The 23,585-nt window shown below is 44.7% G+C and overlaps 1 protein-coding gene across 4 annotated transcripts in view; it reads left to right on the top strand.

The window, feature by feature from the left end:
* The window catches only part of Mfhas1 (malignant fibrous histiocytoma amplified sequence 1), a 90,515-nt gene that overhangs the window by 10,735 nt on the left and 56,195 nt on the right, over positions 1 to 23,585 (top strand). The window contains exon 2 of one of the 4 annotated variants that reach the window (XM_032919490.1): positions 1,537 to 1,911. The exons of the other annotated variants lie outside the window; for them this stretch is intronic. Coding sequence (XP_032775381.1) covers positions 1,537 to 1,565 — 29 coding nt within the window. The 3' untranslated portion in view covers positions 1,566 to 1,911. Of the gene's footprint in view, positions 1 to 1,536; positions 1,912 to 23,585 lie in introns of those variants that run through there. 4 annotated transcript variants of the gene reach the window in all.

The following is a 23,585-nucleotide window of genomic DNA, read 5'->3' as shown; positions in this document are numbered from 1 at the left end:
CCCCATCCCTTTCTTCCCCTTTCTCCTCCTCCATCTCTTCTTTCCCTCTCCCTCCTCCTTCCTTTCTCTTCCTCTCATCACCCTCTTCCTCTTCTCCCCTCTCCCTCCTCCTCCTTTCAAGGTGAAATTTATCAAAAGTAAGATCAACCATTTTAAAGTGAATAATTCACTGGCATTTCTTACCTTCACAGAGCTGTGTAAGCATGACCTTCGAGCCAAGTGTTTGTGTGGGCAGGGAGCACCGAGGCAGGGCTGGGCCTTCTCTCTGAGATGGATTGACTGGGAATCTGGATACCAGGCAGGGCATGGCTTAAGAGTAAGGGTTTGAGTGCTTTCCCATTGAGTGGATGTCTCTCTCACGGCCATTTGGGATCCTCTTATAGGGAAGGTAGAGTTTATTCTGTGCGCTCTCTCTCTCTCTCTCTCTCTCTCTCTCTCTGTTGTGTGTGTGTGTGTGTGTGTGTGTGTGTGTGTGTGTATGTGTGTGTGTATGTACTCACTCCCTCCTCCTTCCTTTCTCTTCCTCTCATCACCCTCTTCCTCTTCTCCCCTCTCCCTCCTCCTCCTTTCAAGGTGAAATTTATCAAAAGTAAGATCAACCATTTTAAAGTGAATAATTCACTGGCATTTCTTACCTTCACAGAGCTGTGTAAGCATGACCTTCGAGCCAAGTGTTTGTGTGGGCAGGGAGCACCGAGGCAGGGCTGGGCCTTCTCTCTGAGATGGATTGACTGGGAATCTGGATACCAGGCAGGGCATGGCTTAAGAGTAAGGGTTTGAGTGCTTTCCCATTGAGTGGATGTCTCTCTCACGGCCATTTGGGATCCTCTTATAGGGAAGGTAGAGTTTATTCTGTATTCTCTCTCTCTCTCTCTCTCTCTCTCTCTCTCTCTCTCTCTCTCTGTCTGTGTGTGTGTGTGTGTGTGTGTGTGTGTGTGTGTGTGTGTGTGTGTGTGTATGTACTCACACACACATGGCCCACATAGGATGACAAAGAACACATGGGAGAGAATGAGGCTGAGGCATTACTAATTTCAGCATAGAGCTTTTATGGTTTTGTTTTTAATTTTGGTTCATTTTGAGTGATATTCCTGGAGTGCTTGGTCCCTAGGCCTCAGATAGATTAGCTGGTAAGGGTTGGGAATGTTTCAATATTAGGTTATTACCACACAAGACAAGTTACTAGCTTGAGGCCGTTACCAGTTCCTTTTGAACGAATACCTGCTGTCCGCAGACATCTGAGCTGGTCTGGGAATTTCAGGAGAACAAAATAAAATGCACTACGTTGGCCATGAGGGGTGGGATCTTCACGTGATGATTGGTCCTTTGTTTATGGAATCTGACCATCTAGAGAGAAAATCATTGTGTGTGTGTGAGCTGTCCGGCTTCTCGTCTTTCTAGGGGGGAGAATCCACTCATTTAGAGAGAAACTGACTTACCGTTTGAGTTTACTTGATGAGGAAGAATAGGTAGAAGGGAATGTCCACTCCACGTCCCTCTCTCCAGTTGACTTAGAGTATGGATCCTTTGTTGCAGTAAATCCCAGGCAGAACCTGAGGGACTGATGGTACCACCAGCATTGCCAGCACACAACACCAGCATCATCACCGACTTGCTCTGAGACCTTTCAAAGCTAATCCTCCCTTTTGAGGGAAAGAAAGTTTCCCTTTGTCCTAAGGATCACTGCGTTCTTGGTTATTTATTTGCTCTTCCTTTGGAAGGATCAAGGTCATCAAGTCATTTCCAGCTTCCAGAGACTATGGACTGACTCTGAAGAAGACAGCACCAATTAGAGTGGGTGTTGCCAAGCATATGCGACTACCACTGGCAGGTTTCTTTGCTGAGGGAGGCTTTGTTGAGGTGTTTTCCTATTATTAGCCTATTAAATGTTGAGAGATTCAAAGAGTTAAACGTCTCAGATCCTCCCTGCTCCCAAGATGCATCATCTCTGATCCTTTTTGTTCCTAGGATGAGTCATGTGCCCTCGATATTGTATTAGAACTCTATGCTAGCGAGTTAGGGGTAGTGAGTAGCACAAGCCTTGTTTGAAGAGAGGGAGGAGCTTACGAACGGTTGTGGAAAGGATGGAGGGGTGGCTCAGTGGGTAGTGCGAGGACCTGGGTTAGGATCCCAGTACCCACGTAAAGAGCTACTTGTCTTAGCGTGCAGCCGCAAACCCAGCACTGAGGAGGAGGTAGAGAAAGGAAGATTTCCCCAGGATTTGCTAGCCAGCTCGTCTTGCACACATACTCATGCATGCGTTCACACTTGCACCATAGTGTTTACCGTGGTAAGGGATATTGTTGGAGGCTACCAGGAGACCGAGCGTGTGCCGAGTTTTCAGCCCAGTCCGAGGCTTCAAGTAGGTGATCCCATTCAGATCCCCGGTGACCCTATGAGGTAAGGACCACTGGGCCCTTGGTTTCCCAGATTAGCTTTAGCTAGGAAGTGAGTCTCATAAGAGCACTACTCTGGGTGGGGGCTAGCCTTCTCTTCATCTCTCAGAGAAGCTAGCTCTCATAAGAGCACTCTGGGTGGGGGCTAGGCTTCTGTTCATCTCTCACAGGAGCTAGCTCCTTGGCAAGCAGCTTGTAGAGCTGGGCCTGCAGTATGGAGTCAGCTGAGGTCACGGCCAGGGGTGTGAACTGCAAGAAAAGGCGTGAGTGTGAGCGGTGTGGCAAGGCGACTCTGCAGCTGAGTGTTGGAGATCGTTTCCATGTGACCAGTAAGTCGGTATCAGTGGGCGAAGGGAGCTGAAGGTCTAGGGGGCCATGACGTAGATTGTGTGCTCAAAGCATCTGGCATTTAGGAGTTATGATAAGGAAGGGAGGTCTTTATTTAAATGACGTTTTGAGGCCAGATGTCTTTGGCAGTGGCTCCTGCTGGCCCTTGAATCCGACCATCGAAGCACTGTTCCAGTATAGTCTTTGCCACTGGGCAGAGCTCTGCTGAGCCCTGGAAGACATTTGCAGCTGTGACCGTGGAAGGGTAGCCTCAGATGCTCTGCACGGTACCACTTTCTCCAGGTCAGGGGACAGGGAAGAAAGGGCCATTGGTTATCCCCACAGCATGGTGGCTGCATGGCCTGGTAATCCATAGGACTGTATGTGAGGACATTGATTTTCCTCGCTGTAAATCTTACCATAACAGCCCCTGAGAAAAGCAATTTGAATTTAACACAGCCATTGTTTAGCTGTGAGCCCTTTACATCTCTTGTGTCCTTATGTATTGCTTGTAAATCTAGAGTAAATGAAAGCACGACTTTAATTAAGTTTGCTTCCCAATACGCTATTCTACGCGTATCATTCATCTGGATGGAACTGACCTCAGGAGGCCAGGGTTCCTCGCATTGATCACTGTGTTGCTGCTTGAGTTTTCTTGTCTTTGCCTCTCACTTTACCCAAATATACTCTGTTGCCCTTTGACCGAATTGCTTAGAAGTTCAGGATATTAAGATAAATATGGTTTGTATTCTTTCCCCTTTGGTTTGAAACATAGGAAATACGTTGCTTTTTAAAGTTGAAACATTTGGGGCTGATAAGATGCTCCGTGGTAGAGGTGATTGGGGTACAAGCCTGAAGACCTGAGTTCAATCCCTGCAAACCAATTGGAAGTGGAAGGAGAGAATGGATTCCACAAGGACATCCTCTGATTTTTCTGTATTTATACTGGAGCAGGTGCCCTCCTCCTCCTCCTCCTCCTCCTCCTTCTCCTCCTCCTCTTCCTCCTCCTCTTCTTCCTCCTCCTCCTTCCCCTGCCCCTGCCCCTGCCCCTGTCTCTTCCTCTTCTTCTTCTTCTTCTTCTTCTTCTTCTTCTTCTTCTTCTTCTTCTTCTTCTTCTTCTTCTTCTTCTTCTTCTTCTTCTTCTTCTTCTCCTCCTCCTCCTCCTCCTCCTCCTCCTCCTCCTCCTCCTCCTCCTCCTCCTCCTCCTCCTCCTCCTTCTTCTTCTTCTTCTTCCTCTCCTCCTCCTCCCCCCTCCTCCTTCTACTCACACATACATACTCATGTATACACACACGTGCATAACATAATAATAAACATAATTAAAAAGGAAAAGCAAGGGTATCTTTTTAGTAACAGTAAACTTGAAGCATTCCAGCACACTGGTCAGTTGTGGATAGCTAGGCTCTGCTCTGTTTCAGCACCTGTCAGCTGTGTGCCTTTGGGAGTCACAATAGTTTTTGTCCTGTGGAGTGGTTCCCAAGGGATGAGCTAATGCACATATATTGCTTAGAATCATGCTTCATACATAATTAGAACTCGGAAGATTCCAGCTGCTGCCGAGACTGCCATTTTCCAGAAGATATCAAACGTTCAGATGTGTATTTGGAAATATGTTAAGCCTGTAGGTAAAATCCCCCTCCTCTTCCTCCTCTTCCTCCTCTTCCTCCTCTTCCTCTTCTTCCTCCTCCTCCTCCTTTTTGTATGTAGTGGGGACATGACATAGTGCAATCTTATAGAAACCAATTTCCCCCATATTATAACAGAAATTTGGAGGGGAAAGGGGAAAAGCACCACTCATAGCTGGCATTTTCCATAATAATTGTTTCTCTTAGCTCCTCCTTTAAGCTTAGGTTCTTAAAATACAAACTTAGCTCATGGTATAAATGACTTAAATATTGATTTTTTTCCCCCAAAAAACTAAGCTATTATTCATTACATTCCAGGGGCTTTCTAAGTGCACAGTCACGGTGCTTACGTAATAGTCTGGAAGGCCATTCTAGCTGTTTATTTAACCATGTTCTCTTGGCTCAGACACGTGAACACTTGCCTTTTATTGTCATGATTCTGTGATGAACTTTTCTTTGTTTCTCTGGTGGGTTTTTCCTTTTCTGTGCTTTTGAGACTTTTGCCAGGAGGTCCCCTCAAGCTTGTAGTAAACCCCCTGTCTCGGCGTTCTGAGCTTTGGGATTATAGGCCTGAGATATACCATACCTGGCTTGGTTGTATTTCTTTGTGCCAGTGTCTCGTTTGTTTGTTCATTTTCTTTTCTGTTCAGGGTCTTGAACTTTTATCATCATTCACAGACTTTATAGACAAAAGAATGTAGCAGAGCCCTGTGAAAACTGAATCCGGGGTCGTGCATGTCATTGTATTTACACACAGGAGCACCTCTGTCCTCATATCAAGGGCAGCAGGGACTCCTCAGATGCTCCTCTGCAGACAGCCCTGGGCACATTTGGAGCGGCCCATGGAGCAAGGCTGTAGCATTCCTGTAGGAGGGTACCTGGTCTTTGTAGCTGCAGAAGCTGGGCAGGGGCAGGGACTGCAGTGGCCGGAGCAGTTGGGCTCTGTGTCCAACATAAGTGAGTCCAGGTCCAAAGGAACCAGCTAAACTCGGCAATGCCTTTTTGGAAGGCATGTTATCAGAGTTTGGTATTTGGGTAGCATTCCCAACATGGTATCATGGGGTGACAGACAGGGAATGTCATGGTCTCAAGCATGTTTGTACTTCTTTCTTGCTACCTGTCCCATCCTTTCCCCAGGCTTTCCCTCATCCTAGCAATGCACTGATGTTTAAGGGAAAACAGTACCTGGTTGGTGACTCAGAGGTCTAATTAGTGAGGATGTTTGCTGGAATGCATTCTGCCTAATTAAGTCGATACTTTTCTGAGTTTTCAGATATCTTTTTGGCATCCTCTTACTGACTCTCAGCTTTCAAAAAAAAAAAATCACAGTGTTTTATCAGTTTAGATTAACTCTTCATAAATCTTTGTTGCCTTTACAACCTATTCTCAACTTCTTTGGCTTTTTGATTTTCTAAAAAAATCTGGATTTAGGTTTAAAGTTTTTCACTACAGTTGACTTCCTAGAGAACTGAAAATCCATAATGTTATTGCAGAGAAATCATGCAATGATTCTTTGCTCCCGTGACATTAACAATAAGAAAGTATGCACCATCATCCACCTCACTTCCTTTGATTTGTATGATGTTTCTTGTGGTATCTTTCAGGGATGCTAAAACAATGTGTTGACATTGTATTTAACCTGAAAGGGGTCCTGGATACTTGTTCTGCACCTTGCCTTTGAGCACTTAAAATTTATTTATTTTTTTTGGTGGGGGGAGGAATTTGAGAGGTGGCTCAAAAGGAAAGAACATGTACGACTCTGCCAGAGGTCCTGAGTTCAATTATCAGCACCCACACGAGGCAGCTTACAACCGCTGGCAACTCCAACATCTCTGGCCTCCCCAGACAGGTGAACTCAAGTGCACATACCTGCACATTAAAAAATCTGTACTTTGACAATGCTGCCATGTGGCAGTTTAAAGACTGGCACACACATATACACCTTGCATCTCCGTCCGTGGCCTACCTCATATACTCTGACCCTTTCTCTACTGTTTAGTCAGCCCGGGCTGACAGACCTTTGGTCTCTTCCATGCTGTTCTCTAGCTTTCCCTTTCAGAGGTTTAGCGAAGAGCTTCTTTTAAAAAAACCTTCCGAGTTTATCAGGCTTTTCTTTGTGTGCAGAACCCTCTGGAGGTGAAATTAGTCAGAACGGTAGGACAGGAAAGGTTTGGGAGTTGAGAAAGCTCAGCTCTGTGATTTAAAAGGAGGCAATGTTTCTAACTGGCTTCCGTGATGCACGTCGTCGGGACGCTATTGCTTTGAGTGTAATTACTCTTTTCACAGCTTAATTCATCTCTTATTGTGTGATGCGGTATTTAGACAGAGCCGTAATTACAAATCTTGCATGTTTATAAATACGAAGATTACCGATCAAAATAAGACCGTGGAAGTAAGAATAAAGCTTGGTCCGTGTAAGAAATCGATGGAAAATAATTGTTGGCCAGCCACGTTCCACTGACTCAGAACGGTGCTTCTGAGTGGTAGGGTGGTGAGGCTGTCCCTCACGCTCCCTTTGGAGTTCCACTCCATCATATATTTAGACCTAAGCTTGGTACGGTATGTACGGAACCAGTGCCGGATGTCTGGTTTGGAGTGGGTCTTACCTAGTGCACTCAAGTGTGTTGGCCATGGAATTAAGTTGAATAGATTCTGTTTTTGTTGTTCCTCTGTTTCGAAGATCACTGGAAGCCAACAGCCCGGCTTCTTCAAGAGTGGTTTAAAACAACACCGTATGGTCTTTCAAAATCTTTCTCCTTACACAAATCATTGCACGGAAGGCCAGGGTGGCTCGCATATTCTCTGAAAATGCCACTAATATATATATATATTCAGTGCGCCTCACTACATGCGTGGCATGGCTGGGGTGACTTTGATTCAAGTATTGCTCATGAATTGCATGGGAAGGACTAAAAAAAGAAAAATGTGAATTTTCCAAAATACTTCGGTGCCAAAATTGGCTCCCTTGTCTGCTGAGAGCTTGGCTGTTTTGTGCCCTGGGATACAGGAACAAAAAAAAAAAAAAAAAAAAGGAGCTTTAGAGCCCTCCCGAGCACACATCTGCCCCCTTCCCTGTACCCAGATGGCTCCTGTGTGGCACAGCCCTGGTTGTCTCCCTCACTATCCCTCTCTTGGGTGAAGCAGGTGTTCTTTTCAACTTATTTCATCTTTAAGCCCTCAGCATTTCCTCAAACACAGCAGTCAGGTCTCCGCTTCTCCCTAGTTACTGTGTTGCTTCCAGCGGCCTCTCCCCTTGGTATAAGGGAAGGCTGGGGCACTGGTTTTCTGTTTGATCATTTCAGGAACGTGGCTTCTGGCTGTGGCTCAGTTTCAGTGCAGCACCTTCTAGCAAAAGTCAGTTCACCTCTGCAGCCTCTTCATGAGCGCCGTGGGTGCGGCCGAGCTTCTCCGGAACATACTGCAGTCATGCTTAGCCAAACAGGAGGGCTGGTTGCTTCTTGGTGATTACCAGAGCCGTTAAAATTCTCTCGCCCAGCCAAAACAACAAACAAAACCAAAAAATCCCAGCAACAACAACCCCCCCCAAAACCCAAAATGGAACAGGTGACTGTTTCCAGGACCAGATAAATGACTGCATCTCCAGCCTCAGGTGTTCTGCAGGCAGGATACGCAAACCACCTATCTTTCACAGTCCATAAACCTTCTGATTTACAGTGCCGTTTGTGATGCCAGACATGCTTATTCATAGGGGATCTCCATTGAGATCGTAACTCACTAACAAGCAGAGAGGAAGAACGAGGAGTTAGAATGGTGTCCATTGTTCTTTGTTAGAGAAGAATCCCATTCTTTGGCAGTGGACAAATATTTGCTTTTGAAGAATCTGGTGGTGTGTCGGTGGCTTTGTTCATAGCCACGCACAAACACGTGCTCTCTCGCCTCCGAGGATGCTCAAACATGTGCTCTGGGGGTCATTGTATGCTTGGAGTCTGGCTGTGTGTTCTCCGTGCTTTGAACAGCTTCCTGCCTCATCTGCCCATCGCTCCTCCTCTGACCCAGATCATTGCTGTAAAGGACCTGATCTTTGTCTTGAGTCCGCACGGCTTCCTATGGAAGTCGACACAGAGCGAGTGTCTCTCTTACTGCAGTCAGAGATGAGAATGGCTGTACGGATTTTCTTTCTCCTTGCTTCCGTTTTGTTCACATGAAGTCTCAAGCCATGGGCTGGGACCTCTAGGGAGCTACTTGGCATCCAAACGTCTCAGCTGAAGAGCAAGAAAATTCTCTCAGTTCCTAAGCATTCTTACCTGTGCTGCTATTTCCTTAGAGGTGGTGAGGATTAACTAAACGAACAGGCATCCAGGTTCTAGTACAGTTTCTCTTACATGGTAAACCCTCAATAAATGTAGGCTATGATTATCCTGAGCTCTGTTCACAGACAAGTAGCACTGACACTTGAGGGGGCTAAGTACCTTGGGCTGTCCCCTGGAGCCTGCAATCTCTATTACTTGTGACAGGAGTAAGGATTAATCAAGTGAAGAACGAAATGACGTGAGAAACTCATGCAATTGTTTCAATATGGAGACCGGACTGTGACGTGAGCTAGGGCTCTGTAATTTCAGACATGGAGCAGGCCATGCAGCATCTGAGGAGAGTGAAGCAGCAGCCAGGGAAGAAAAGTAGGCAGTAAACAGCCTTGGTGCTCTGCAATCAATTCCAAGGCCTTTGGAGACATGAGAGGCCCGAGGAAAGCCTCCATCTGGAGCCAGGTGGGTGGGGCAGGAAAAGGTCTCCAGAAAATGCCCGCCTGCAGATTTTCACAGAGCCCCACAGAGAGAGGATGTAGACAGGGTAGGAGCTCAAGGATTCAGTCACCCACACCTCTGCGATGCAAATATGGTATGTACATACGTTTTATCTATTCAGAGAAGAGGACTCTTGGCAGCTGCACATGATGTTAAAGTAAGACCTGATGATTTTTCCCCGTGAGTGGGAGTCGGCGTTGAATGGTCAACTGGAACTGCTGGGTTTGCATTTTGCAGACGCTCTGACGGTGCCTGTGCGGAAGATGGATTAGAGCAGAGTAAGAATGAAGTGAGAATGAAGTCCAGTGTCACTCGTGCTCATTCAGATGTAATGAATGGGAAAGGCCCCAGAGCATCCTCGGGGACCAAGGACACAGAGTCCAGGATGCTTGCCTGCAGATTTTCACAGTGCTCTATGGAGAATGCAGACCCGAGTTCTTCGGAGTCTTCTGACCCTGGGCACAGCCAGGACCCTCTTCTCCGGGCGGCACAGTTAACCGTCCTTACCTGTCACGTCGAATGCCAGACCCTTTGATCTGAGCGTACAGTTCGGGTTCAGCTTGAACCGATGTGAGATGAAAACTGGGCTGTTTATTTTAAAAACAGGAAAGCAGAAGTGACCTGATAACATCGGTCTCAACAGGACTGCTGACCTAATTGGTTTATTTAGAGTTATTAACCTCCCCTGCTCTGATGGATGGCGCGTAAACTCCAGGAGACTGATGGTCTTAGGTTTGTAAGTGGTCCCTATTTCTTCAAGCTTGCAGGTTCCTATGGAAATGAGAGACTTTATAAATAGTATCTGGGAACTTTTGCCTGGCTTAAAATATGGAAAGGATAAATGACATCCACGGCTGGCTCTTAGCATCATGAATTATGTATGTAGAAGGCTGCTGCCTTCTTTATGGCTGCCCAGAGCCAGTCTTCTTTTGTTCTAGCGTATTTTCAGCAGCCTTAGTGCTGGTAACAGAAGAGGTCAGATCAAGTACATCGAAGGTGTCTGTTTCGGGGAGGATCATCTGGCTGCTGTCCTAAGTCACTGTGTTGTTTTTCATTTTGTTTATGTTCTCCTCCCCCCCCATCATCAGATTTGGGGTGGCTGGGAGGAGGGGCCGTGTGCTGTTACGGCTGTGGGTTGGGCTAATGCTGAACGCCAAAGCTGGTATCCTCCTCGGCTCACGGTCCCTTAGGAACTTCTAACTCTCCCCCGTGCCCTGACCAACCTCTGTACCCTGTACGCAAAACCAGGCCGGATCGTAACTATTTGCTCGCCTAGGAAGCGAAACAAGTGGAGAAGATGATTAGGAATGTGTCCAGGGTCTTCTCTGGCTGCCATTTTTCTCTAAGTGCTGGGTGAGGTCAGGATTTTAAGGTAGGTGCAACACAGAGCCAGTCCGCTTCTCTCTGCTTTATTCTGCTCTCAAAGCGATCTGAATCACCAAAGGCAGTGGCTTAAGACATTTCCCACATGAAAGCGGGGGTGACTGTAAGTTGAATCCACTTGTGACGGTGGTGGTGCTTATTTTAGTCACTCCTTCTTTCTATAGAGCAAGCTGCTACCCAGCTGGCCCGCGCTGGTGTCCTCGGTAATTAATTGGGAAGAGCCCCACCCGTGTATCTCATCCTGGGTGTGTCGTCCCCTCCTCCATAAAAGGGTCTAAATCAAAGACCCGAGTTGTTGAAAGCAACCCCACATCGAGGGAAGCCCACAATCTGTGGGCCACCTCTGTATAAAAAGTGTCAGGTCTGTCTCCCAGGGACCGGTTCTGAGGTGTTTGACAAAGCGATGCTGTAATCATTCGGTATTGGTTCAAAGTGTCCTTTAAAGAGCTTGTTTTGGGTGTTTGGTTCATACTGGGATTTTAAAAAAAGTCTTGGCAAGAAAAATTAATTTATTGATGAAGTGATGTAACGTTCTGCTCCTATAATATAGGAAATGGGATTGGATGCAGAGTTTAAATGGGCAGGTTGTAGCCATCGGGATATTGACTTTTTTAGGTCTCTGCTGACTCAGCTAGAGGTTTCCGTGGCCTTCCAGCCACCGGCCATTAGCGGGTCCATGTTTGGAACCTGCCCTCAAGGACTCGGGTTCAGGCCGATCAAAGATGGCAAGGCTGTGACACAGTGCAGGAGGTCAGTAGACCAAGTGCCAAGGAGTTCAGAGGAACAAGGGTCCTTCCGATTGAGGGGGCCTGAGAAACCAGTGTTCTGCCGATTACTGGAGAAAGCATGTGGGAATAAATGCTCTTTGTTCTTCTCTAGAAACCATCGGGGGTCTTTAACCTGTCATTAACACTCTACAGTCATTACTATTTTTGAGTTATCATTAGCTCATTTAACTTTTATATTACGTTTGAAGTCCTGGGGTTGTTAGTGATAAAGGAGTAGAAATGCTGATGATTGAAAACGGTTTTCTAAGGGAAGCCTGGTAAGCAGATGAGGGCACGAGTCCTTTAATGTTTACATCATATCAGCCATGCTTATCGTCAGCATCCTAGCAGTGTTAAAAAGCACACTTTCAGGAGTGTGGGATTGCATCCTTAGCATGCGCTATTAAAATACGGCAGAAGGTTGAGGTGGAAAACAGTTTACCAGGTCACTAACAATGTGATTTTTAATGGCCACGGGTTTTGTTGAGGCACGTTCTCTTTGAGACTCATCTTGAAGTACTCGATCCGTTTGCTTTGTCATCTCGATTTCCTCAACCCAAAGACATGCTTGTCTCCCCTTCTGTATTACCTTAGTGATAGAGGACAGAGCTGAACTATACACTCACATCAGACCATACCAGATCATCTCTCTGTTTTCCTGTGCCACCTTTTATGTTTATTTACAAATGATGAGATTGTGCCTTACAAACTGTCTTGTGTGTCTGTCTGTGTAGAGGTGTATCTCCATCCTCTGTACAAACTGTCTTGTGTGTCCGTCTGTATAGAGGTGTATCCCCATCCTCCTAAGACAGGGACAACCTCAGTTTCTTGGTTCCTGAATTCACATCATGACTGTTTACAAGCTGTCCCAGGTAACTGCTTGTTAGGGGAGCTCATAAGAAGAGAGAGATCCAAGTAGGACATTTTCCACCCAACCCCTGCAGTCATGGTGACTGAGGCAGTCCCTGCTGAGTAAAGGTGAGGGGGGTCATCGGTCATTGGTACCATGGACCTTCTTGCCAGGTAGAAGACTCCTTCTTGCTGGGTAACTAGCCGTCAATGTCTCTATCAGCCTCCATTTCAGTGTGTAAGCCTTATCTCTGAAACAGCAGTCACCGTTAGAGACAGACAGGCACAGTACCTGTGGCAGGACAGACACCCAAGTGACTGTGACCATGGGCCAGTGTTATGTAAAGGGCATTGAGTCTCCTAGATTTCCTGGACTCTTTTTCTGTATTTGTATGTCTTGGAGGAAGAAGAATACATGTATCACTTTAGCTACAAGTAAACCTTCCCCCAAACTGCCTAGCTAGACCCCGGGGAATAAGGGTTTAACTTTCTTTATCATTACTGTCTTTTTCAGGTGGACATGGCTGGGTGATTTTTCCCAGGGCTCTTCTGTCTGGAGAGCCAACTGGCAGACAGGACAAGATGGGTGGGGGACCTCTATTCTGGGGTAGGAATAATCCCTGCCCTAGTTTTTCTCTCTTCCTGAGTCAAATAATAGAACTCCAATTGTTTTATATAAGCAGCCTTCTGACATTTTGGCCTGTGAAAATTGAAATTTCCCAAGATACTGAATTATCAGATTTGGGAACACAAAGTAGGTAGACTAAATGGCTAGGCGGTCTAACACTAGCAGCTAGTTCTCCTAATAATTGCTAGACATTTCAGGGACACTTCAGACGACTCCCCTTGGCTAACAGTTCTATTGTCAGGAGCATACTATAATAACATACCTGGTAGCCATTCTGTAAAACTAAGAGTTTCCAGATAGAACCAAACGTGCGTCATGAGTCCTAGGCATGGCTCTACTTAGGGATTTCCTGGATGGCATTTCAAGTGGGGTCCTCGTGAGTTTGGGCTAGCCTAGCCTTCATCCCCTTTGCTTTTTGTACCTGTAGGTATCTGTCTATTTTTGTCATATCGCAACACTTTCATCTTTTAAGCTTGCTGTCTTAAACTAAGTGAATCTGTAACTTGCCGACCTCTCATTTTGAGAATAAAACTCTCTTTTTATAGTTTTGGTTTCTCGGTTATTTGTTTTTTTATACTTAGATGGAATCCTAATTCATTTGTTCAGAGCTGGCTATCCTGTTTGAATTGCTGGCATGCGATTCCTAAAGAAAACCACAAGAGATCTCAAATAATCTTTTAGATGAGAAAATATCAGTGCTGCTACATAAGTATATATGATACCACTTCCTCTCTTTGTCCATCCATCTGTCTGTCTGCTCTTTCTTCCCTCTCTTTTTCTCTGGTGTCTTTTATTAGTTAGTTTTCTAGTGTCTGAGACAAAATACTTGACAGGAAACAACCTAAGGGGAGAAGCACATAAACCTGTCAGGCAAGTTGCTCAGCTCACAGAGAGTGACAAGAAAGAAGGCCTACCCCTGTGACCTACTTCCTCTAGCTAGGTACCAACTTCCTCTTCCCCAAACCCCAGCCAAGGATCATGTATTTAAGCACAGAGCCTATGGGAGACAGTTTACATTCAAACTATAGCCAGTCTGAAGTGAGCTTACTCTAGTGACTATCAAGTGACCCAAGCCCAAGGAGCTCAGTCTTGAGATGCTGCTATTACATATGTTTCAAAAACTATCCTTTAGGTTTCTAGAAGCTTACATCAACATATTTGAGTATTTTAGGATAAAGAAATTAAAACAAAAAATGACTGGTGGTTTGAATGAGAATTGACCCCATAGGCTCATATGTTTGAATACTTGGTGACCAGGGAGTGGGACCATTTGAAAGGATTAGAAGGATCAGGAGATGCGGCCTTGGTGGAGGAAGTATGTCACGGGGGTTTGGGCTTTGTGGTTTGAAAAGCCCACAATGGAGCTCTCTCTCTCTCTCTCTCTCTCTCTCTCTCTCTGCCTATGGAGGATCAGGATGTAGAACTCTCAGTACTTCCCCAGTACCATGTCTGCCTGAGTGCTGCCATGCTCCCCACCACGATGATAATGGATTAAGTCTCTAACCTTATAAGCCAGCCCCAGTTAAATGCTTTCTTTATAGTGCTATCTGGGTCATGGTGTTTCTTCACGGCAATAGGACAGTGACTGAGACAGGGAAGAGTCAGAGTCAGGGACAAGGCAGTCTTACTACTTCATGAGCTGGGAAGTGGGCCTCTGTCTTAGCCACAGGTTGTTTTTGTTGGGTTGAGTTGGCAAAGTCTTTGATCATTTATTTCTTTGCCTGTGGGCAAAGTGGCTTGGGTGAGGCCCAGCTCCGAGTAACAACATGGTCTAGTTTAAGGACCAGCATGCTGGGGCAGTTTTCTCAGAGGTAGGTCAGAAATATACGCTTCTCATGGTCAAAACAGGGGGTAGAAACCTTTCAGTAATATCATATAAAAAACCCAAAGACTAGAGAGCAAGTATTGATGGGGTGTGGCTGAAGCAAGAAGAGAAAAGTTATGGTAAGTCTATAGATCACAGTTTATGGGATGAGAAAAAGAATTTGCTAAAAAATATATGTGATGTCAACTAGATAGGATGTTTTTCTGCCTCAGGTAAGCAAGAGATAGGCGGAGGCCCTTGACCGCCCACTGGTTTGTGTAGCATAAGAAGAGTAAACGGTGATGGCGCAAACGGTGATGCAGCAACCGGATCAGTTGGAAGCCATATTGAAGCACCCCCTCTGAGAGAGAATGACCCCTTGGAAATCAGTCTGTAGTTAATAAGTACTTTAAAGAGTTCCAAGAGACCTCACTATCTGTTTTTACTGCTCAGTTGGAAGCTATAGTAACCAAGACAGTATGGCACTGGGTCAGCTATAGACAGAGAGGCCTGAACTATGTAGCCCATTGGATTTGGACAACCTTATGAATGGGCATTTTCAACCAATAAAGCTAAAACAGACAACTGGGCTCATAAAATTAAACCTTGTCCCGTAGTGAACACTCAGACAAACTTGATATGGATCATGGATCTAAGTAAAACATCCAAGATGATAGGTCCTCCTAAGAATACATAGGAGGGACTTCCTGTGATTTTTGCATAGGAAAAACTTAACTGTTTTGACCTTAAAAAGAAAACGATGGACCGCAGTTTTTAGAATCATTTCAGATTCACAGCAAAATGGAGTGAGTGGAAGGCACAGTGATTTCTTATGTGCTCAAATGCCTCTGAACATGCAGCCCCCAGGGTGGAACGTTACTCTGAGGAACCTGTACTAAAAGGTCATTGTCACCTCGATTTCATAATTCATGTTAGGCATCAGTCCAAATATATTTCTTACTTACAATGGAAAAACGTACAATAGGTGTCCACTGTTTACAGAGTGGTTTTCCTGCCCTGGAAGTCCCAAGAACTCAGCCTATCCCTCCTGCCTACCAGTGATTATTGTTTTTAAATGTAGAAACTAAGAAAAAAAATGTAGTTATTAAAATTAAAAGCTTTGGGCCCTCCAAAGAACTGTTAAGACAATAAACAGGCAGCCTCAGTTAGAAGAAATATACGTGAAAACACTTGATTTAAATAGTAAAAACAGACCTACAGGTCTGTCAGAAATAGCAGAAAAGATCTGAAGAGTCTTGTCCTGGAGTCTGATTTAGCAGTGGAAAGCGAGTGTACAAAACGATGTCATCATGAGTGACTGGAGAAACATGGATGTAGGAGGTGTCACTGCATAGCGTTCTGTGTCGGAGATGCAGATGAAATATCAGGAAGATGTGTAACATCTTCCCCATGGCGATGTTGGACATGGAAACTAGTGTAGCCGCTTTGATTTGTTAGTTTCCCACAAAGTTAAAAGTACGTCCACCACATAGCCCAGGAATTCATTCTTAGGTATTTTCCCAAGGGGAGAGGATCTGTGTCCAAAGAAGACTTACATAAACATTCCTGAAAGGTTTGTTCACTTTGTTCTTGTTGTTCTTTAATAATCAGACACCAGGAATGGCTTGCTTGCTGAAGGGTAAGACATTGTGGCCATACAGCCATGAAAAGACAGAGCTGAGGAGCAGCCCGAATGTGGCTCAGAATCACGCTCCGCCCAGGCAGAAGCACAGGCAGAGAAAGCACACTCCGTGCACTTTCACTCCTGTGGAATTCTAGCGGGTGAAAGAAAAGCTACTGTAGCGACTGAGGACACTTCAGGGGCTGATGATGTAGGAAGAGAATTGTCTGCCAGAGGTAACAGGGAAATTTGGGGGTCCATGGGCGCACTCGATGTCATGATTGTGTGAGAAATTGCAAGACTAGACAGTTTGTCAAAGCTCCTCCAATTCTACACTTAAAAATTACTGAATTTTATTACATGTAAGTTACACCTTCTTAAAGTCAATAGGAAAGTTATTGTCTGGTTACTGTAATTTCCTTTGGAATTCTGACATGTGCCCCTTTCGCCCCACACCCACTTGGTTTCTGTCTCTGGCTATATAACCTTCCTACATAAAGATTTTGCCAATGGGACATCGTTATTAGAGACAAAGCCAGGCTGCCCATATGAGATTGTACCACTGTTCTCTCGGGTTTATTATGATTATTGTGTGCTGTTGACATGCACTTTGGAGCGCATGTGGAGGTCAGACAACGGCTTCCTGGAGTCATTTCTCTCCTTCACTTCACAAGAGAACTCTCAGGTGGGCATCGTGCAGGGCAAACCCTCACTACGTGCTGGGCCATCCCTCACTACATGTTGAGCCAACTTGCTCTCCCAAACTTGCTGACCCAGTATTCCACCCAGTTTGACCCACAAAAGCAGTAACTTCAGGAAATAAACAATGGAAGAGCTTTTGTTCGCCTTTTAATTCATTGCAGTGACTTGGCAAAATGATTACACCTTGTGACTGTAGTAATTGTTAGATGTTAGAGTTATTATTATTATTATTATTATTATTATCATTATTATTATCATTATTATTACTTGGTGTGTGTATATAGACATAACTGTGTCCAGGTGCTGAAGAGATCATAAGAGGGTGTTGAATTCCCTGGAGCTGGAATTAGCCATATGCTTCCCAATGTAGGTCTTAGGGACTAAACTCAGGTTCTCTGCCAGAACTCTCTTTAGCCCAATTTTCTGGGTTTCAAAGACATTTTTTAAGGCGTCAGGCTTTTTGTTCCACTTTATGCATTTTATTTTGCCTTATTACATTTAATAGCCTTCAATACATTTTACACACATGCACACTCATAATTACACAGACACGCACACACGTAACTTTTAAGGTATTCTACTTGTCCAGTAGATGAATTCGATGTTGCCTCACCCCTAAATTTAGATGATTAAAAGAGTCGTATAGATTTGGTCGTGACTAATCAGCTGTTGGGAAACACAGCTTTCAGTCATTGTGTGTTTGCTATGCTTGGGAGGGTTGTTTGGGCTTCAGGCTGAAGCAATTAGCAGTTCTGGATTTGCTCGCATGCATCTGCATACACATGTATGCACATGAGCCTGAAGAAATGGAAAGAAGTTTGATGATTCAGTTCGCATGAAAATTAAAACAGCCTGCCGAGAGCAAGCTTAGCTCTGACTTTCCAGAAAAGTCTGTGTGGTCTGTCATCGTTAGAGGATGACCTCACCCCGCTCCTCCTTCAGTTACTGGAGGAACACACTGAGTATTACTCCCGAGAAGTGATGGGGATGACATCATGCTATCTCATTTGGAGGGAAAACGGTCTTGGGAAATTGGCTGTCACTTCATTCTAAACCTTATTTGCTATGGTGATGGCAGAGGCTGCACTTAACCAGAAATGACTGGAGGTATGCTCTAGAGAGTTCAGTGTATCCACACTGGCCAGTTTGATGCGGTTTTCTTAGATTTCTAATAGGGACCCATCTAGCAAAATGGAAATGGGCGGGATGCGTGCTTTTCCCTCCCCAACTGTGGTGTATGGTCTCCTCTTTTTCTAATAACTACATACAGGACTGGGGACACACACGGGTGGTTCTTATTATCTGTAGGTGTCACAGTCTAGCTGAGAAATCAGGTGGCACTGTCCACACATCGTACACAGCAATGTCTTTGGACACGAGCCACCGAAGAGAGTGTGTCCAAGAAACGATGCTATGTTGATGAGATTGGTCCCATGCTTCCTAGACTGCCTTCGTGTTTGTTCCCTCTGATGGGACCTCATTCTTGATTATGGTTTGCACCCTGCAAGGGAGCGGCTGTATCTAGGTTAGTTGAGATGCATTTTATTTTAGGAGAGGGCACTCTGAGGCAGACTTTGGGACTAGTTAAATGTGGTTTCAAATCCTATATCCGCTACCTAAGGCATATAATCTTGGGCAAATTATTTAATCTCTTTGGGTTGTGGCTTTCTTATTTGGAAAAAGGAATAGGTTGATTAGAATGTACGAAGCTGTGGTTTTCACCCTTGGCACCACAAAATGAAGTAAAATTCACCAAGGGCTAGTGGTACATTTGAGAGGTGGTGTGCGTCCCTGGATCTGATTCTAACACTGCCCAAACCAAACCAAACCAAACCAAACCAAACCAAACCAAATGTCACCTATAACTAGGCTATTATTTAAATCTTGCCATGCCGTAAATGGACCTTTTTGGGTACATATTTCTGAATTTCAATCCATGTTTAGATTCATGTAACCATTACCACATTTGGAGTACAGCATGATCTTTTATCTCAGACAAATTCTGGTCTGCTGTCCTTCTGAAGTCATATGAGCCCTCTTTGTCTTATATCTACTCAACCATGGTCTTGGGGTATAAATTATTCTTAACTTATAGTTTACATCACAAAATCTTTATTAGTAAATTAAGAAATATGTATACATAAATCATAAATGAAAATATGTAAAACATATATATGAAATATATATTTGAAATATGTATATGTATTTCAAAATGTCTTTTTCTGTGTGTAACAGGAGGATGGAGACAGTGTGTACCGTTTGTCTTTCCCACCCTTATCTTTTGCTCAGGAAAACTTACACCACCCTGTACCTCCTTGGAAAAGTTGACACTGCAGAAAGTCTGGTTTAAATGTCCCTCCTTCACACAGTTCTTTCTAATGAAATCACACACAGGCATGAAATTCAGCAGAACTCTTGGGGTTGGGGGTGCCTCTCAGTGACAGAGTGCTTGCCTATCATTGATAAGGCAATGTCCAGCACTACAGGAAACACAACGACCAGAACACTAAACGTCTTCAGGGCCACATCTAACTTCATCTGCAAGCAACGTGGCAGAACATACCAAAGATTATAAAATAGAACAATTTGTGAACAAAATTTTCCCATCTTTTGAGACAAAAATATTTTCAATGTAGTTTTATTCCTTTCAGTTTGGTAAGACATAGTTCGTGACCGTAGATTCTAGTAAAATGAATCTGTCACTGTTGTCCCTTGTAGCTGGGATGTGCTATGTAATTAATTAAATTTTCTTATATTTAATATGGTTTTAGACATTACATTAAATGTTCTTTTGCTTAATAGAACTATCAAAGGGTCATAAAAAGAAGTACAAAAATAATAATTTTTATATATTTAGATATCAATAATACAAGGACAGCCAAGTCCACATTTTTGGTTTTTAAAAAGCCAAAATCTATTTCATAGTGCCATTATAAGGAGTAAATAAATAATTTGTATAAGTATGCACAATGTTTGCCATGTAGTGATCATTTAAAGCCATTGCCTTTCCTCCCTTCCTGGCTTCTTTCTTTATTATTTTTGTTTTATGTGTTCTGGTGTCTTACCTGAACATATGTCTGTTCACCACTTACACACATCAGGTGCCCACAGGGACAAGAAAGCATTGGATTCCCTCGGATGTTATAGACAGTTGTGAGCAGCTATGTGAGTGCTGAGAATTGAACCCAGGTCCTCTGGAAGAGCAGCCAGTGCTCCTAACTGCTGAGCCATCTCCTTAGCCTTCCTTTCTGGTTTCTTAACTACCTGCCCCCCCTTCCCGTCCTCCCGCACCTCACTTGTGTTCAAACACTGAATGGCTGCTACTCCAGTTCAGCCAAGGGTGTTAGACTTGCAGGCTCCTCATACCCACTAGCTCTTGTGTTGGAGCATTTTGCTTTGTGTTTCTTGGGTTGCCCAGTCATCCAGGTCTTCATCATAACGACTTCTGGGAAATGGGTGCTGGTGAATGGGGATCACGGTGTGTGTGTGTGCGTGCGTGTGTGTGTGTGTGTGTGTGTGTGTGTGTGTGTGTGTGCGCGCGCGCGCGAGTATGGGTCAGCAGGTGGAGCTTACACATACGGTAAAGCTTGTTTTAAATTTTAGCTGCTTGGAACATCAATTTGTAAAAGCTACTTTCTGTTTAACAGGTAGTTAAAAGGTGGTTATATATCAGTGAATTTAGAGAAGACTAACTTTAGACTCAATTAAAACGTTTAAGCTCATCTCAGTTAGCAGTTGTCTGTACTCATTTAACAAAAATTTATACACATACTATTAATATGCTAGATATATTCTATGTACCATAATACACACACACACACACACACACACACACACACCAATGTGGTTGAAGGGATTATGTGATTTGTGGCTGAAGAAGAGAAAGTCCCTAAGCCCAGGAAATTGATTCTGTTTCAAAGCAGAAAAAAACCTGGAAGATGTCTCATTTTGGAGTCAGATATTTGAAATTCCTCTCAAACTAACCTGTGTTGGTCAGTCAGGGAACACTGTTTTGATTTTGTCACAGTAAGACAAGAGGACCACCACTGACATTTATTTGTTGATCTCGTTTGAGATTTCTATTTAAACTTCACTCCTTTGAGTTGGTGACTTCTCTCCACCCCTGCCTTATCTAAAATGGGCTGAATTTGTTTGGGGACTTTGGAAGGTCCTCCTTAGACTTTGTTATTGTCTTCCAAGATGTTTTCCTTTGTATTTGCTTTCAAACAAAATTATAAAAAGATTCTCACATGTATGCATACATGGGATGATTTAAAAAAAAATCTGGTCTGGAGTGAATTGTAGTGTTGGGCCCCTGAAGGACGAGAATGGAAGTGTACTTCTCCTTATCCATTAGAGAACCCGGCTGGCTGGAGGGATGGGGTATAGACAGAACCACGTGACTGCAAAGTGTCCCGTGTGCAATAATAAACTACTCGGTGCTGGTGAGCACTCTAGCTCTTGGCGTTGAAACTTTGTGCACACCATTCTTTGGCATCCATTGGATGTTTGTGGTGCGCTCAGCGTCATGGTAATGCCATATATGGGGAACAGACTAAGTTAGTATTTATATGCTCCCAAGCAAGATCTTGTAAGTAAAATAGTATCAAGCTAAACACACCATTTAAAGTCTTCAGACTCCAAGCCGTGGTCCTTACTTCGTGTTCTGAGCCTTGCCTGATGACGCTCATAGCTATCCTGCCATTTTCGGTGCTCTTGGGAACTCCAGCAGGAAGCAGGTCCACAGGACCTCTCACTCTGGCCTCTTTTCTTCCCGGCCGTCTTATGAGAAAACCTGCAGTTTAGAGAAGGATGTCCAAACCGAGGTGGTGTGGTGCGGCTCTTGGAGAGGCCCGGGGCTTTCCGGCTCAGCTAGTTCTGTGTCAGGTGTATGTCACACCGGCCCTGGCATCCTGACAAAGACTACTGTGGTCCTGGCAGCATTGTTTCTGCCTGACCTTGCCTGACCCTCTGACCTTGCTCAGCTCTCATGGCCACTGGTGTGAAGAAGAGCTAGAGAGCTCCCCATCTGTGGGGCCCAAATCTCCCTTCAGAGTACTCCTTGGAGTACTTGGGGGACTCCCTTTCTCCAACGGAAGTGGTGAAGACTGTATCTGAATCAGGTGCTGTCCAGGCCGTACATACCGGCTCTCGAGGCAGGTTAATGGTTTCTTTACTTTGCATTCTTTTTGTTTGTTTGGTTTTTAGAATTTTTAAAAACTTTTAGTTACTTGTATGTCTGTGTGTCTGTGTGAACATCAGTGCAGTTGCCATGGAGGCCAGAAGAGGCATCAGATCTCCCCACTGCCCTGCCCTACCCCGCCCCACCCCACCCTAACCCCCAGAGCTAACATTATAGGCAGTTGTGAGCTGCTGATCAATGTGGGGAACTGAACTCAGGTCCTCTGCAAGAGGAGGTTAGACGCATTCTAACCACTGAGCCATCTGACCAGCCCTCTCAGTCTTTTTTTTGGTCTGTTTAATGGCCAGTGTTCTCTGACTCCCTTCCCATGACTTTGACAGTAACTCTCTTCTGATTAGGATACTGGCAAAAGGCCTGATTTTTTAGGTCTGGGGGCCTTGTATGGGAAGTGGGTGTAGCATTCGTAAATGCCTGTTTTTCTGGCCTAGCTGACCCTTTAGACAAGCACAGCAGGCAGACCACGGCTGTCTTGCTTTTACGTGAGTCTGGGGGAAGTTCTCTCCTAGAAGTTCTAGAAACTTCAGCCGTGCTTTGGAGCATGCGTCTCACGCGGAGGGGTTTACCCTTGAAGGACGGCTGGCCCACAGCTGTGGAAGATCATTCGCAACATTTAGAAGTGTGAGTTAGAGTCAAGTTAAAGCAAATTCTGGGATGCTTACTACATTGTGAGGGATTTCATTGGTGGGCACGTCAATTAGAGCTTACTTTCTCCTTCCCTTCATTCCGTCCCCTCTGTGGAACAGAGTGAGATCGGTACCAGTCTCGAACCTTCTATGGTAGCTTCAACGTGCGTTATTCTCAGGTCTGGTTCTCACGCCTGAATTGAGCTTCTGGGGGCCAGGTGCGGTGTTAGTTCACTTGTGTTTCCCAGCTCCCAGGACAGTGGGAACATTTCCGGTCCAAATACACAATGCACAGATAAATACACAGGAAGGGACTAACTGTAGACATGTCCCTTGCTTGCATGTACTGTTAAATTTGAATTTCAAATAAATAGTGAATTTTTTCGTATTAGTATGTTTCCTGAAGTCTTCAGATTTTTTTTTTCTTCTTTTTTTCGGAGCTGGGGACCGAACCCAGGGCCTTGCGCTTGCTAGGCAAGCGCTCTACCACTGAGCTAAATCCCCACCCCAAGTCTTCAGATTTAATTGGTCATCCTACATTTTTATTTGCTGTGCTAGGCAACGTGATATAGTTTACATTACTTAGAAACTATATTTTTACATCCAAAGTAGGTATAAACTTATAATGTAAAGACGTTTCAAGGTCTTCCTAGACTTGGACTGTCCTATGGCAGGCAGGGTGGGAATTGCAAATAGCATAATAGCCATACTTCCCAGGCATTAAATGAAGATGGCCTTTGACCTATAACAACTACCTGACCTTGACACGGGATGTGTAGTAAGGACCGAGCTGATGGGGTTGTCTGTGCTTCTTGTCTCCTTCTAGGCGCTTGCAGCACAAGTTTACAGAACAGACATCTCTGACCGCGCTCATTAATTAACGAAGCAGGTGTC

The sequence above is a fragment of the Rattus rattus genome, chromosome 13 (assembly GCF_011064425.1).
Source record: "Rattus rattus isolate New Zealand chromosome 13, Rrattus_CSIRO_v1, whole genome shotgun sequence".
Lineage (NCBI taxonomy): Eukaryota > Metazoa > Chordata > Mammalia > Rodentia > Muridae > Rattus > Rattus rattus.
This window is presented reverse-complemented; position numbering and strand designations above follow the sequence as displayed.